The following is a 16795-nucleotide window of genomic DNA, read 5'->3' on the forward strand; positions in this document are numbered from 1 at the left end:
CCAATATATTCTCAAGCCCCTTATCAGCCTCGTGACCACATTTAGCTCTTTTGTCCCGAAGAAGGCGGAGCTTCCGCCATAACGTAGACATCCTCCCTAACTTTTATAATTTTTAAGTTTTAATAAACCCTTTTTTTGTTACTTCCCCTACTTTCGTCTTCTGTCTCCCATTTATTTCAACTATAATTACGTAGCCGTCCGATCCAACTCCAACTTTTCAAGATATATATATACATATATACAGGGTGTCCCACCGAAAAAGGGCCAGGGGCTAAAGAAAAAACGGAGTGCTCTACACATATGGAACCAACTGTACGTGCTTGGCAGTTGTGTGGTCTATCCAAAATTTTTTTTCATCGCCCCTTGTCAATTAATTAGCGGTAATTAATTTTATAACTTTTTAATTATCGGTTTTAGCTCACAGATGTCAATGAGGAAGTTGTAGTACATGTCGAAAAAGACGCAACTGAAGTGGTTCGAGGTCGCTATGGCTTGTGGTTTTGTTTTTTCCCGGGTTTAAAAATTGGTTTCAGAAGCCGCGCGCACCACAGAGCGCTCCCCATAATTCGGCGCCCGCGCGCGACGATTGCAGTGCACTCTGATAGGTGTGCCGTGAAACAGGTGAAATATCTTCCTCTTGGGTGACGTGGCTCAAGGATGGTCTCCAAGCGCTAATCTGAAGGTCAATGTACGCCGGAGGACGCTGGAATCGTCGCCCGCGGGTGCCGGATCGTGGGCAGCGATCTGCGGTCCGCCCGGCATCTGACACCAACTTTTAAACCCGGGAAAAAACGAAACGACAAGTCATAGCGACCTCGAACCACTTCAGTTGCGTCTTTTTCGACATGTACTACAACTTCCTCATTGACACCTGAGAGCTAAAACCGATAATTAAAAAGTTATAAAATTAATTACCGCTAATTAATTGACAAGACCACACAACTGCCAAGCACGTACAGTTGCTTCCATTTGTGTAGAGCACTCCGTTTTTTCTTTAGCCCCTGGCCCTTTTTCGTTGGGACACCCTGTATAACTTTTTCCCCTATCTATATACAACATCCTGGTCAGTCTCTCAAACTTGCTTGGTTCCTGGACAAATCGAAGGGTCTGCCCTCAAAGCTCTCTTGACCTTTTCTGGACACCATAAAACTTTGATCGTGATTGTGAAGGGTCTCATTATTTAATTTCCCACATCACCGCCAGCAATGGGGTAGAGTATCCTCCATGGCGATGAAACTCCCCGTTCATCATCTCAAAATGAAGTTGTTTATGTGCAGTGATGGGCAAAGTACCTCAAAATTATACTTAAACTAAAGTACCAAGTACCTGGTATCATTAGTACTTCAAGTACAGTACAAAGTACCCACTTCCAAATGTACTTCAAGTAAAGTACAAAGTACTAGGTAAAGTACTTCAAGTACTCATCAAGTACATCGCCAATTTAATTTTTATCACTTTGCATATCACTTTTTAGTATCTGTGTCTTGCTCTTTTGGCAAAACTTTAGTGAGCATTCTTGACAAATGCTCTGAAACGATAAAGTCCTATAGGTGAAGTGCTAATCAGATGTTATAATTTGCAGTTACACGTATAGAGAGGTAACCAGTCAGCTGTGCTGTGATTATGTATTATACGCTGACTGATCCAAGATCACCCGCCTAGTGTGGTGTTCCGGTACTAATCTTCGGGTATAGGAGGCTAGATAATTTCAGGGGAAAAAAAGTACAAGCCAACAGAGATTATACATTTCTGGGCATTCCTTGCTGCTTTTTGAAATACAACATGTTTAAAAAAGAATATGAAGCAAATTAAAGAGGATGAAACACGATGTAAGCCTTCATTTTTATACGACTGTGATATGCAGCAATGTAATCCATGTGACCAATTTAAAAAATGCAAAATGTAAAAATGAAAGCATGTGCGTCTTTCAGAGTGTTCATCGTGTAACAAAATCACACATTGTGATATAAATTGATTATTAATTGCCAATGAAGGAAACAATATAAAAAAGCATAGAACCTTGCATTGGGAGAGCTGAAATGACAATCGACCAAGTCATTGTGCTGCCGGTTGCAGTGTCATAATGTGTGCGTGTCTTTGCATTCCATTCATTTTACTCAATCATAGAAGAGTTGATACTTTTACAACATTTCAAGCCTCACAACAATAGACTTGCTTCAACAAATATGCTCTTTAAAAGCACAAAAATCCGGTTTGGTAAAATGTCATACCGGGAATCTTGGTACTGCATTTCACTAGAAGCGCTAAAATGATGTAAGAAGACGAAAACTCAGATATATAGCCCTATCTGTGTGTTTTTGTCTTCGTGTTGTCATTTTAGCCTTTTAGTAGGGTGCATTTTTGATACTCTTTTGTGATTTTTTGTCAGAGTCCAAATTTGGGTACTTGAGTACTTGATAGGAAAGTACTCACAAAAAGTACTTTAAGTACACTACAAAGTACACGACTTAAAATGTACTTAAAGTAAAGTAGAAGTACACAGAAATGTACTTAAAGTACTACTTGAGTACTTGGTACTTCAAGTACTGCCCATCACTGTTTATGTGTCGGTGTGAGTGAATGATGTTCACTGTTACAGCCTGGCTCGGCGATTGCTCGGTTGTTACTCGCAACTTTCTTGTGCGGTTTTTATCTTTCTTTCTCTTCCGCGCTAGCCTTGCAAAGCAATCAGGCGAGGGGCATTTCATCGGAAGCAGCTGACGAGGTGCCTGCTGTGCGCCCTCTTCCATTTTCGTACTAACATTTGTTTCCTAAAGTGAATTAGCAAATGCATATGTAGATGAAGGTAATTAATCAATTAGACAAATATACGCTGTGACTCGCGCAATGTGAGTGCCTACACTCAGCTACTAATAGAATTCACGTACGATAACAGTTTCTCAGAAAGCCTGGTTGAACATACATGGAGCACCGTAAAACTTCGGGATACCGTTAAAGCGACCATGAAATGATTTTCGCGAATTCCGATTACTCTGCCGGAAGCATGACGGTCACTCACTGTCATACACACATTGACTTTTAGCCGTATTCGATGCACAGGGGGCGCAGTTACCGCACAAAGATATCGGGGCGCGACCGCCGGATACAGCCCTTCGAAGCCGGGCTTACGTCATCAACGTCCAGTCCTTTCACCCAATGAACCATTTCTGGGTGCGCGTCTGCGCATGCCCAGGCGGCCAAGGGCGTGTTTGGTGGCATGAAAGCATCATGACCAATTGTGTACGGTTTATGCTGTGATGCAACTTGGCGAAGCTTTTTTTTTTTTTCGCAATGCCTGTAATGTGTTGCGTCGTGGACTGCCGAAACATTCAAGGCGATGTCGGTGTACGATTCTTCCGCTTCCCACAGGAAAAGCACCGCCAAAAGAAGTACGGCAAGCGGGAGTGGTACGAGCCTCAGAATGATATTTGGCATGAAAACATGGCATGCCATGAATATGCCTTAAAGGGGTACTTCGGAACGATCGATGAAAAAAATTGCTGCACATCCTACTTGGTGCATAACAGCTACAGTATACCTGCCATCAACTCGATTTCTTTCTCGTGTGACGAATTATGCCTCAAATAAGCGAGAAATCAAACCGAAACAGGAATGTGGAAAGGAGTCTCAAAAACTTTCCCTTCCGAAGGCCAACGCGTTACGTCACCCTCCATGAAGCGGACAAGTAGCATACCAATCCGGTCGTAGCTGCTGTGTTGCGTTCCCGGAACAAAACAATGAACGAAGATTGTGGTTCAGATCATTCAGACACAGATGGAAAGAAACAAAGGCCACAGACAACGCCATTTTCTAACCAAGAAGCAGCGCAGGGACGGAAACGTGCTCCGGTAACTATGCTGAGAAATTAGCCTAACAATTACACTTCTCGTTGGATTTCCTGTCAGTGAGTATACACGATCTTAGCTCCAGGTCAAGTTAATGCACGGAGTTTGCAAGCTTGCTTGCAAATCTTGCAGTCTACTGGCAAGTGACCGCCTGCGTATCGGCAACATCCTCCGCGTATGATGTCACGGGCAGCTCACCTCGCTGGCGTGTCGTAGCAGCCGCCATTTACGCCGTGGTTACTACAGAATATTTTCGTAATTTGGACGATTTTCAACGTCATATTCCACATGGTGAATGCCAGAGTACAGACGAACAAATCGAAACTGATCGTAGGCTTGTCAAATACCGTTTCATGGGCCCTTTAAAAATGCTCAGAGCGATGGGGTTGCAGAGCGTACGTGTCTCGCGACGTCGAACCAGGAATTATCGTAGTTGGAAGGTATACTGCGGATGCGAAAATAAGCACGGATCTTATATTCAGCACACTTCCAATGGGTGTAGGGGTCAGCTAATGTTCCGCTTAGAGTTCACGGTCGCCGACACACTATATCGATACGCGAGAACAACAGTGCATCAGGGATGGGCAGTATTTGGATACATTGCAATTAAACTAGTACATCAAATACAGACTGGAAAAGTTTATTGGTAATTACACTTGATTACCAATTTCTGGGTACTAATTTATTGTAAATGCTTTATAAATAGTCGTAAATACGCGAGGTGCTCATTCATATCTCAAAAAGTTACCCTGCGTTTGAGTTCTCCGTAAGAAGGGCGAAGCACAGTTTTGAGGGCCGCACAGTTATGTGGTTTCCGCAAGCACGTACGTGCGACAAATAATTTTAGATGGCCAGTTTTTCACTGCGGACAGTTGTTGCGGACAGTCGGGACTACCCGCCTACATTGTTGTGCTTAGCAGCTTCGTCAAATTCAGTACATGCCTTTCTTCGTCAGCTCCCGTCTTCTCGATGCTTTGCGAATCTCATTCTATACGGCCGAGCAGAAAGTTTACGAGAAACTTTTATCATTAAAAACACACTGATGATCTAAAAATAAGTGTTATTTTCCTTGCTGATTTATTGTTGTGATCATCATTTCTGTAATTCCAGGTGGCATATTCCTCACAGTATTTATGGTAGTAGTTGTGGTATTGAAAATCTGTATTTATGTTTTCCATTTAAATTCTCATACTGAAGTATTTATGCACAGCATTTAAATACCTCTTTCAGATATTTTGTATTCACATTTAAATACAGAAAAATGTATTTAGGCCCATCCCAGCGGTACATGGAGCGAAAGTCACTTGACACATGTGGCATTCGACCCTATTCCACGCCATTTAAGACGATCAACACTCATGTTGCATTCGACAGTAGTATGTTTTAGAGATGGTCCTAAAAGTGACAATATGGGACACTCGGCAGCTCATTGCTACAACTGAAAAACATACTCGGAGGATCCACAATCAATCAGCTATCTATGCTGAAGTCCTGCCGCTCGCCCCCATCTTCCACGACGGTCGCTATCGCCCTAACCACATCCACTTGGGTTGGATACCTAATCGTCGAGAAGAAGAGAGCTGCGACTTAAGTTTGTGGATGATATCACAAATGATAAGACTGGCATGGTTTCCATGACGGTTTAGTGCAGTGATTGTCGTAATTTTATTTACGTGTTATGTTCATTCTTAGTTTTATGGCCCCGCTACGGTATGCCACAGCGCAATGTAGCGTAACCAGCATAAATAAAAATAAATAACAAACAAACGAGTCCGCACCTGATGCAGAATCCGAGAAGAAAGGACTTTCCGAGTCGGAAGCCCCCTGCGACTGACAAGACTACCACAGGGAGGTCAGCAATATCGCTGTTGGTGAGAAGACTTGATAATTTATCACTCCGAAGTTCGAAGCAGTTGGAATCGTGCTGGGGACGCACGACGACCGGACATGCTGTAGAGTCCCGTAGGTCCTGCATAGATCATATTCATTATTACGATTACGAATGGTGATTACCATCTTGCATCGTTTCACATTGCATACTGGACGTTTTTCTTCGTTTCAATGCGTATCATGTACACTTTCACCAGTGACGTACAATGAGGAGATTATTTGAGTAGCCCTACGGGGATAATTCACAGCTTACTTTACATGTATCCCCTTAACAATGGCAGATGCCACCTTTCGAAAGGTGTCAAGCGTACTTTTTGTGTACCCGGTCGTCTTTCTGTGGTTTGTTCCTTCCTGTGTCCAAAGTCTACTCAAATCTTTATCGACATATCGTGGACTTTCTTTAGCGTTATCCCCTGTAGAAATTTTGCATAAATTCTGCATGCAGGCTGCCTGCACACTGCGACTTATAGATGTACCGTTGAGCTGTTATGTTGTCATGACCTGTTATGTCACGTCATTTGCCATATTTCGTGGTAAATACGTATAGGAGCGCAGTTATTCCCATAAATATGTTTCGTTATTCAAAAACAACTCAACTTGAAAAACCCAAGTGCGTCTGTGAGGAGCTTGCTTCTTGTAGCTCGTTTCAATTCGCTTCTGTATGGTTCTCATACAAATGCAAATACGGTAGTGCACGCCTGGTGCAAATCGGGATTATCAACTTTTATATTTTCACACGTGCATACTGCAGCTTTTTTCTTCGTTTGGAACAATCATCATGTATACCTCAACAGTGATGGACGGTGAGAAGTGTATCTGCATAGCCTTTACGGGATGATCTCATAGCTCAGTTATACGAGTAGCGGAAATTTCCTGGGTGACTGAGGTCCGATTTCACCAACGCCGATTAACATTTCAACAGAGATCAGCGGTCCATTAACTTGAATTTTACTCTGACTCTCCCTCATACAGGGAGTTATTGTCACAGAAACATTCATCACTTCGCCAACTAACGTTTGCAAAAAACGAATTGAGTGCTAACATGAAGTTTTAGGAATTCAGTTTAAAGTTAACCAACGTTGGCGAAACTGGGCCTGAGTCTCAGAAAGGCATTTTGAAGTGCATGTTTCCAGGAGACGGTTTGGTTTGCGTATGCGAAGTTGAGTTCTTCCCTACTGATTAGGAATCGTGGAAGTTTTCTGCTGTATTCTTCGTCTCTGTATGGCGCCCGTGCAGATGAACACACTTAGCACAAATGGTGATTATGATCTTGCATCGTTTCACATATGCATACTGGACGTTTTTCTTTGTTTCAATGCGTATCATGTACGCTTTCAGCAGTGACATCCGATGAGGAGTTAATTTTGTCAGCCCTACGGGACAATTCCCTGGGTGATCGAATCGCTCTTGGCGCGAGATAAAGAGAAGAAACGAGAAAAAGGCGTCAGAAGAAGATTGGTCATTTCGGAGGGTCACTGTTGTCTGTGACGTGATGTCAGGAGGTTGCCGCTTCATCTGTGGAGACTGGCCGACTTCTCAGCGCCAGCTGCAACATGGGGAGCGATACACGTAGAGAAAAGCGAGCTCGAATAAAGCGCCGTGTCGCTGTCGTTGGTTTAGTGGCCCTGTAGGTGCCGTGTTTTCTTTTCTTTTCTTCTTTTTTTTACATTTAACATTTAGCACAGGCACGCATTTAAGGTCCGCTTACCGGTCCGCTCGATTTTCTAACGTTGCACAACCCTAATCAGCACCGGAAAGAGAAACAAATGTATGGACAAGAACAGACCACTAGCCGTTACTGGAAGCTTCAAAATTTACTGAAGACAGTGTCTGACTTTTCGCACTGAAATTAACCCGGGAAGAAGCGATGCCGCTGCGATGTACTCGAACTTGTAGCATGCACCTCCCGTAAGCGTACCTCCACTTGCACTTACCGCCCCGTTGCCAGTAAATCTTGTATGTGTAGGCATTTTCATTCCTGGGATGCGTAAGTGCGGGAACTGTAGGAGGAAATGATGGGATTTAGAAAAAGGCTCACACACATTCATTTCATGAACAGGATAGGTCATTCAGAAACATAAGGACGTGCACTCGTCCAGGGAAAGTCAAATGGGGCCTTGGCACCTGCGTGATCGGAAATCGCACTTCCTTAGACACTCGTTCAGTTGCGCTATTGAAAGTGGGGTGTCATCTGAACTGCTTCAATGGTAAGCAGGTGGCTTGGCTCCCCACACACTAAATTTTTTTACACCCTTGTCAGTGTAAGATAGGTGTATTTTGCCATATACACCCTACCTACACCGCTAGTACACTCATTCAACAAAAATCCTAGCAGAGGTGAGTGTAAATTGGGTGTAGGGAGGTAATACATGCGATTAGGATGTGCTAGGGGTGTAAAGTGTGCAACCTTTATGAATCACCATGTTGGTAGTGTGAGAATCTATGTCCATGTCCTCTTGAAAATGCCCTTACTTCATTTGGCACAATATGTTTAATACACGATACAGTTTAATGTGAAGAAATATGAAAGATATGTCACTTTTTACATTTTTGTACAGTATTTTTTACAGTATCACTATGGGCTCTCCCACCCGACTTCGATGTCATGCACCATTTTTATTGGATGGAACTGGCAAGTTCTCACTTGCACTTCGGCGTTCTGTCGGAACGTCTGCTGTATGGAAATCGTTACCGTGTGTGCTTCAGCGCGTGCGTCGTTGATATAGTTCTCACCGAATACTTCATTGCTGCGCTAAGGTTTTCCTGCGCGCTATGATTGTTTCTTTTTTTTTCTAGAGGTGTGACGAATTCAGAATTTCCTAATTCGAACCCAAGAAATGTTACGCGAATCCACGAATCTGATGAATCTCGCATATTTAGAATCATTCTTAAAAAAAAAAGAGTTTGAAAAGGCCTGGGGAAAAGACACTTCTGCTGGAAAGCGTTTTGAAGCAGAATTTGATATCTTTGTATAATGAAAAACAAATTAAATAACAGTCCACTTTCAGGAGAAAACATACCTATATAGTTCTTTTTAAATGTAATTTATTTCACATGTTGTTCATCGACTAGAGGAAATACATAAACTCTCGAGTCTGAATTATTTCCACAAAACTAAGAAACAATCAAAAGCTAATCCACGTTACTTCCAAACATGTAATGTCGGAGCTTTATGCTGCGGTTTTGGGGCGCCCTGGGGCCCTCCGGCCAACCACGCTTTCGGTGCACTCCGGACGCGCCAATTTTCAAAAGACGCAAAGAAACGTGGTTGGTCGATTCGAAAGATTCGGTTCGCCGTTTTTGGACACTGGGATCCGGATTCCCTGAATGTCGAGTCCTTGCCCAGCATTCGAGGATTCGCAGATTCGATTGGCCCATCCCTAGTCTTTTTTTTTTCTTTTTTTTTTACGGTTCTGCGTTAGTGCCGCGAACCAACTGCGGCTACGAGACGCGGACACATGTGGAGAGATGAAGAGAGGATAGCAGGAATTATGGTAGGACAGAAACCAGAAAGGGACCGTAAACCGAAAACCGCTTGTAACTTGGAAACGTTTTTGGAATCTACCATTGACAGTTAACCAAAAGCGTAACCTAAACCGAAAAGGGTTATTTCGGCTACCGCTTCAGATGAATTGGTTAAAGCATGAACACGAACAACTTCGAACGCAATATTTGTATGGCTTTATAACTGTGATTAGTGTTAAGTAGTGTAATATGGCTTCTAATAAAGCAGATCTCTTTGTCTTGTGTTTTTCATTCAGAAGTTGCGTACAGAACATGCCATCTTATGCGCATTATCGGTATATATCGGTGCATTATCGGCTTATGTACTGCGTACGTCCCCCCTGAGTTATGATCTGTATTGTGATCATCTAAGATACCGAGCGCTGCACGACATTTATTTCCACATCTGTTTGCTTAACTGCTTCACTCGTAGCTTGTTACAGCACGAGTCAAATACCCGCGCACGAGATAATAGAGACCGCAAGAAATATTTTACGGGGAATGTCGGAAACATCATAAGTGCGCCATTCTTTATTCGACCTGACAGGTGGCACTGCACCACCGTTTCGGAGCGCAACAGAGAAATATGTACATTTTTACCCGCCTGCACTTTGTGGCTTATTTTGCGATATTCAGGCAGCCCGCAGATACATCCTGGGGCAAATCGAAAGACATACCGGTCCAAGTTTTCGGTTACTGGTAACCGCAAATTTTCAAATGGCGAATCCGGTAACCGTAACCGAACCTAGATTCGTTTCGGTCCCTTAGTGTAACCCACAGCTTTCCTATTTTTCTATTTCTTCTGCTAGCCTCATCACCTACTAGGCGTTATTTTTTTATGTCACTCGAAGGCGCGGTATGCACCCTGTGTATCTCACACGCCGTTAAACGTTGCGCGCAATAGTCGCGATCACGGCCTGCTTGCCATTGTTAGCGCCTTTTCCTTAAAATTCGCGGGTCAAATAATATCGCGGTTGCTTATCGTGTGGTCTGTAGCGAGCACCCTATAGCGGAGCAGCGAACAATCTCTGAAGACGAAAACGAAAGTTCAATTCGCAGTGTGTGGCAGTCCATGTCATTCGACAGAACAAGACTTCTGCCACACGATAATAAAAAAGAAAAAGAAACAAAGTAGTGTTTTCAATACAAGAGAAAATATTTTATTGGGACCCTTGTCTGCACGTTAGGTATGAGTATAGGTTGACGATGAAGTACGTGTTCTAAGCGCACTCCATACTGAAACGTGCTTTACAACAGAGCCGAACTTAACGTCACAAACAAACAAACAAAAACAAAACAAAGACAAACTCGTGCACACACACACACCTAATTATGTGCTTATCTTACTCATTTAACGAGTTTTGACTCCGTGTCTATACACACGCAATGAAAGAAAGGGGAGAATCGAGTGGTTCCTCATTTGTGATAAGGAGATAGGAAGCTAGAGCTTGGCAGTGAGTTCTAGAGGGTCAAATTCCAACGTCGATAGAGAGCTCTCTATATGGAAGAGAGAGAATATCGAGGTTTACGGGCTTCATGATGCAACACTTAAGATGTAGCTTCTTGCTGGCAGACGGTAGCTTCCTCGGAAATCCAAGCATGGATGGGGTTGCAAAATATTGGGCTGGAGAGCATTATTTCAGTTGCGTCACAGCAGCTTAACGTATCATTACCGCCATGTCATAAGAGCTGAAAGAGCAACCCACTTTCTCCATAAGTGGTGCGCAGGTAAAGAGGTTTGGGAGTTGTCATCAACCTCTCAGAGGATATCGGGGGTCTGGGCAAATCACTGCCGGCACACAACAGCACTGCATCGTTCTGCGGGGCACAAGGAAACTATACAGTTTTTGAACGGATTTCTGGTTAATATTTCGTGCGAAGCTATTATCATTATCTTCTGAAAATTGTGTGCTGAAAAATATGCGACAGCCGTTCCAACTGAATTTCTCGAAAAACTATATATAATGTATTATCGTGTTGTGTTCTTTTGCATGTTCGTGTGCCGTAAAGGCAGGTATTGCACTCATCTTGCCTTTTATTAGCCGCTTAAGAGGGTCGCTGAAAAATGGAAATCAAGAACTACACTCACAAGGCGACGAAGGAAGGAAGCAAGAAAGGAAAGCGCAAATAAAAAGCAGGGAATTACGGGTCAGCGCATTTCTTTGACACCCCGTTGTTCTTTTTTGTTCACTATAGTCTGTGCTTTGAATGCGGAAAGGAATGCAGAGCACAGAGACGGAATGAACAATAAAGGCAAACAAACGGTTGGCGCAACGCGCGAAACTCTTTAATTGTTGGGGATGGGGAATGTACTTTTGTTTGTTTCGTTTTGTTTTGGGAGTAGCAGAACTAGTCAGGAGACAAGTTCAATTTCTTCCTGGTTTTCTTTAAATAATCAATCAATCAATCAATCTCTATGTTTTCCGCGTGCGCCGAACCACGACCACCATCATTTCCGTACGCAAAGGCGATAGCCTACGATGGACTAAAACCGTCTAATGCTGTAGCAGTGTTGATAGTTGGAGTAGTTGGGGACGCCATCCCCTCTTCCAACAGACTTCAGTTGTGGCGAGGGCAAAGGACAAGACCACTAGAGAAATTATAGAATCATCCCTCATTACCGAGCTTGGAACGGAACGCTGCATAAGCTGTCTGCCCATTACCCTGACAGACCCGAATTGGAGTATTTGGAACACTGCGGGCGCTGGTCCTCAAAACCGAGCGCCCTGTTTTACCCCATAACCTTCTCTCCTCCCCTTCCCTAACCGTTCATGTTGTTCTCCTCTGTAAATAAGTTGTGAGTTGCAGTCTTGGTGTTGTGTCTTCTTCCTGTGTGGCCCTGTCTTTTTGCTGCATAATTTCTACAACGTCTCTAATGTTACCAAAGATAACGGAAGGCCTGTGAACTGTGATGTCACGCACCGGCCCTAATATTCCTGTTGGCCATCGATACATATTACGTCGCTGAAAGCGCGAAAAAGAGAACCCCCCCCCCCCCGTTTGAAAAAGTATAGTAGTCGGTCCTGGTACGTAACGTTATCGAGAGCGTGCCTTCTGTTATCTACGTGACATTGTCTCAGTAGAGGGAAGTGTCGCGGGCTGCGGGACGCAACAAGAACTAAATACACCACGCACGTATCCGCATTTAGTGCACCACAACATGAGACCTGCAAGAATGGTACTACTGGGTACTACTGGGAATGGTTTTACTGGGACTATTCCCTATACACTGGCTCAGCCCTTTTCCTCTAAGCAGCAACGGCATCGCCCACGAAAGAGAACACATGTTGTCATTTCATATAACACCCTCATTCGTGAAGTTTAATGATATTCACGCTCCAAAAGAGTTCCTTCTGTGGCCACAAGGTGACCGTGTACTTATGCAAGAATATTTTAGATTGCTTGTGATTAGAAACGGGTACTTTGCAAGCCTGTACAAGGTACAGCGCCGGACAAAAATTTACGGAACTCCGACGTCTCGCATTTCGTCAATGGAGCGAAAACCTCCTGGTGTCCTCCTGATACCTAGCAGGGTGCTACTCGGATGACGAAATACGCAGGTGCCATGTTCCGTAAACTTTTCGCCCAAATCTGTACCCGCAAAACGTGTTTAATCGAAGTTACTAGGTGCCGGGCAAAAAGGTAACTGAGTAGAGTAAAAATACAGCGTTTTTATTTAGTCCACAAAAAGAAGGTGCCTCAAGGATTATATACGCGAAATTTCAATCCTGTTTGCGAACGCTGTGCATTTCTGTCAATTTTTGAATGTCTCCCGATCCTCCACGACTTTCGCTGACGCCAGGAGCGGGTTACGTAATCATAAGCCCACAAATTCTGATGATGTCATGTTCTGGAGAGGGCACTCTTTTCCTAGCCACGACGTCGGCGTCCGAGGTGGGTCAGGTGGTGGAGAAGTTACGTGACGTTGATCGAAAGAAACGAAAATTGTCGAAATATATTCTCTCTCCTTGTGTTTTCTCGAAGGTCGGAGGATATATCACGTGGGGCTCCGCTTACGGAGTGCGAAAAGTGAGCCCCCCGGAAGACGCCAAGGACAGCAATGATGCCAGATGACAGCCCGGCGCTCTGTCGGACTCTGACATGACGTCACAGTTCTCAAAAATAAAAGTTACTTTCCTGTAGTTTTCGCGTCACGTAGAGCAAATATATTTTGCAGGAATGTAAAGTGAGACTGGATTTCAGCAACATAGCTTTGGTGGGATTCTGAAGACACGAGATTTAGTCCGTAATGACACTTTAAGATTGAGTATTAAACACTTTTCAAAATAAATCGTTAGTTGCTGGACACTTTGATGAACAGTTGGAATGCTCTATCAAATAAATACGAATAGCGTCAAGTTATTAACGGCAATACTAAAAAAACATTTATTAGCCAGTAGGAAATGCTTTTCAAGATGTCTATCGCACACACAGGCACGGGCATTCTACAGAAACGACGTAATTTACTCTGGGTGTTCTCAATATCAGTGTTTCAACCTAAAGAGTGAATATTATACGTGCCCTCTCTCGCTACGGCCTTTAGCACGAGTCTTCTGTTTTGCCTGGGAGACGCCGCCTGAGTGACTTCCCGCATACCATTCATATCGCCTCACCCAAGCTCCCGAAGTCGAGGTACCGCGCGCTAGCCCTTCCCCAAATGGATGTCCCGGACATCTCCAACACTTAAGCAAATGTACAGCACAAGGTGAATTGCTAAGACAAAAAAGAATCTTTTGTCACGTACAGGGGTATATCTTCAAAGTGACTCGGAAAAGTATTTAAGTAGTATAACTAAATAGTAGAGATGGCAGGAATCCAGAATTTTCGGAACCCCAACGCAAATCCAAAGCAGGTCCTCCGAGTCCGCGGGACTTACGAATTCTTTCCTTAAAAAAAAGTTGTAAAAGCCAGGAAAAAAAAAACTCCTACTGAAAAGTGTTTTGGGAATTTCACAACAACTTAATTTATGACAACTTAGTTTAATGAAATGCAAATTCAATAATGGCTCACTTTCAGGAGGAAGCATATTCATACACTTCTTAAGTGTAATCTATTTAACGTGACAGTCATGGGCTACAGGAAGTACTCAGACTATCGAGTCTGACTTCTTTCCCGAAAGCTGAGAAACAATCAAAAGGAAAACCATATTATTATTTTCAAACTTGTAATGTACGAGTTCCTGGCTGAACACTCTCAGTTTTTTTTTTTGTTTGTTTTTTTGCGGTCTGTTTTTTTTTTTTTCTCGGAGTAGCAGAACTTGTCAGGTGACAAGTTCAACCTCTCCGTATTATTTTTAGTCCGTCCAACTCCAACTCCAAGTATTAGTTGAGCAATGTATATAAACCAGCAAGAAAACACTGGTGAAAGTTCGCAATTTTTTTGTGCAGAAACACCAGAATTCTCAGCCGATCCTACAGCGTTATTTATCAGCTGCGATCAGGGTGTCGAACCGAAACGTTTTTCGTTCCGGTTTTCGTTCCGGTTCTATCATAAACAGTCCGGTACCGCTTCTGCTCTGGAGCCAAAATATAATGGTTCATACCGGTTTTGAACCGGTTCCGCTTCTGGTGGGCATATTCATTCCCAGAAAAAAAATCAATGTTGCAAAATGTAAACCCGTTTATTCCGCACACATGGCATTTAATATTAATAGGCAGCTGTGAAATTGGTAGCTCCTAGTTCCTGTAGGTGACTGTCTGTTCAAATAGGCTTTCCCTTTTCTTGAAGCGCATGATACAGACGGACTTGTTTGTCGTGATGTCATACGTAAAGTACTTTCCTGCTGGATTGGTGCGATCGCGTCCCATCCGAATGTCTGTTGCTGCTTCCTAGCCAGCAAGCATCACCACCGCACGAGTACGACGCAAATCGATGAACACCTTCACCTAGAAACGCGCTCGACGGCTCAGTTTTCTTTTCTTCGTGTCCTGTCCACAAAAAAAGCGCCACTTCGTACGCGCTTGCCCTCGCGGATACGTAAATGTATTCAACTTCGCTGTTCTCAAACAAAGGACGCGTTGCGCGACATTACCGATAGAGCATTACGCTACGAGAACATTACGCAGCCCCCTTGGGTCCTGTTTACTTCAGGAGGGTTTGGGCAGATGAAATTAAAACGAACACTACGGCACATTGGTAGAGAGTCACAACCGGTCACATGTACCTGTAAGTCTATGTGCGCGAACGATAAGACGTTACCAAGGGGTCATAGTATACCGACATACATTCCACCGTAACCGTAACCCTTGTAAATTATCCGTGACATGACTTCAGAACACACGACGTCAGTTTCATTCGCTCATTCGTAGTCCAAACCGGCGAAGCTTTTTCTTGGACCGAAAACCGTAAAATAAATTTTTCGGTTTCCCTCCTGAGCGAAAAAAAAACGTATACGGTTTCGATTCCGTTCCGGTTCGCACCAAAATAGCGGTTTTTTCCGGTTTTCGGTTCTGGTTTTTGGTTCGCTCCGACACCCTGGCTGCGATACCATATGTGCTGAAGAGTTCTTCTGACACAACTGTCGATGGGGAGTGTGATCAGAAACTTTTTGGGCCATTCAGGCTTTCGGCGGTCTCCGGAGGCGTCAATATAAAAACAAAACAGAAAAACAACAACAGAGAAACCTGGAAGATGAATGTCACTGAAAAGGTTAGCCAGCTGTAAGACTCGAACCCACATCCTCTGGATTACCGGTCCAGGACTCATGTTCAAAAGAAACCTGGTTGGTCGATTCGAAAGATTCGATTAGCCGTTTTGGGCACTGTGATTCGGTTTGCCGAATCTCAAATCCCTGCCTAGGATTGGATGATTCGGTTGGCCCATCTTTACTAAGTACTGACTAAGTATCGCAAGACATCAAGTTACTCGCAAAAGTATTTCAGAGACATAAGTTAAATACGTAACACAAGCTACGGTACACGTGTATGTTTAAAGACCACGGTTAGCGCCGACGTTCGCTATCTTCCAAGCTGAGAAACATAATAATTGACTTACAGTGCCCTGAAAATCACTGACTCCTGACGGCCGGCATCCTGTCACAACCACGTAACACAACGATTGTACAAGTGACGGCTGGATACTGCCCCTGGGATTGTTGGCATAACTCCACAAAGTCTCACACGTTATCGTGTGACAGCGAGCTCTTAAAAGCACACCGAGACAACTGGGGGAAGGATAGCAGGAGCATTTCATGCGACTGACGCAATCGGTGAGGAAGTATAACGGCTCACTCTCAGACAGGTGAAATACAATAAGAGCCACTCTGTTTGTTTGTCATTGTTTCAATGGCACCACATCCCGCTTGTTTTAATGAAGACATTGCAGCCCCTAGCCTTTACAATATAGTGTACAGGGTTCGTCAAGATAAACTTCGGGGTTTGTAACGAAGATGAAACAAACAAGAACAGTGTCGGGATGCTATAAAGTAGATGTTAGAGGGCGTATTATGCTCCCAAATTTTATGTCGATAATGCCGCTTGGTCTGTTTCTCTGCGGATAAATCGTGAAAAAAACAAAAAACGCCGCTGCCAAATCGGCTATACCTGTGTTTCAGCCTC

The 16795-nt window shown here is 43.7% G+C and overlaps 1 protein-coding gene across 1 annotated transcript in view; it reads right to left on the bottom strand.

Annotated features, from left to right (window-relative positions):
• The window catches only part of LOC135379029 (atlastin-2-like), a 37806-nt gene extending 21461 nt beyond the window's left edge, over nucleotides 1–16345 (bottom strand). The window contains exons 1-3 of the mRNA XM_064612278.1: nucleotides 16233–16345; nucleotides 7670–7735; nucleotides 5624–5814 (exon numbers count right to left, since the gene is read on the bottom strand). Coding sequence (XP_064468348.1) covers nucleotides 5624–5814; nucleotides 7670–7711 — 233 coding nt within the window. The 5' untranslated portion in view covers nucleotides 7712–7735; nucleotides 16233–16345. The remainder of the gene's footprint in view (nucleotides 1–5623; nucleotides 5815–7669; nucleotides 7736–16232) is intronic.
• Between the last annotated feature and the right edge of the window lie 450 nt (nucleotides 16346–16795).

The sequence above is a fragment of the Ornithodoros turicata genome, chromosome 1 (genome assembly GCF_037126465.1).
Source record: "Ornithodoros turicata isolate Travis chromosome 1, ASM3712646v1, whole genome shotgun sequence".
NCBI classification, from domain to species: Eukaryota; Metazoa; Arthropoda; class Arachnida; order Ixodida; family Argasidae; genus Ornithodoros; species Ornithodoros turicata.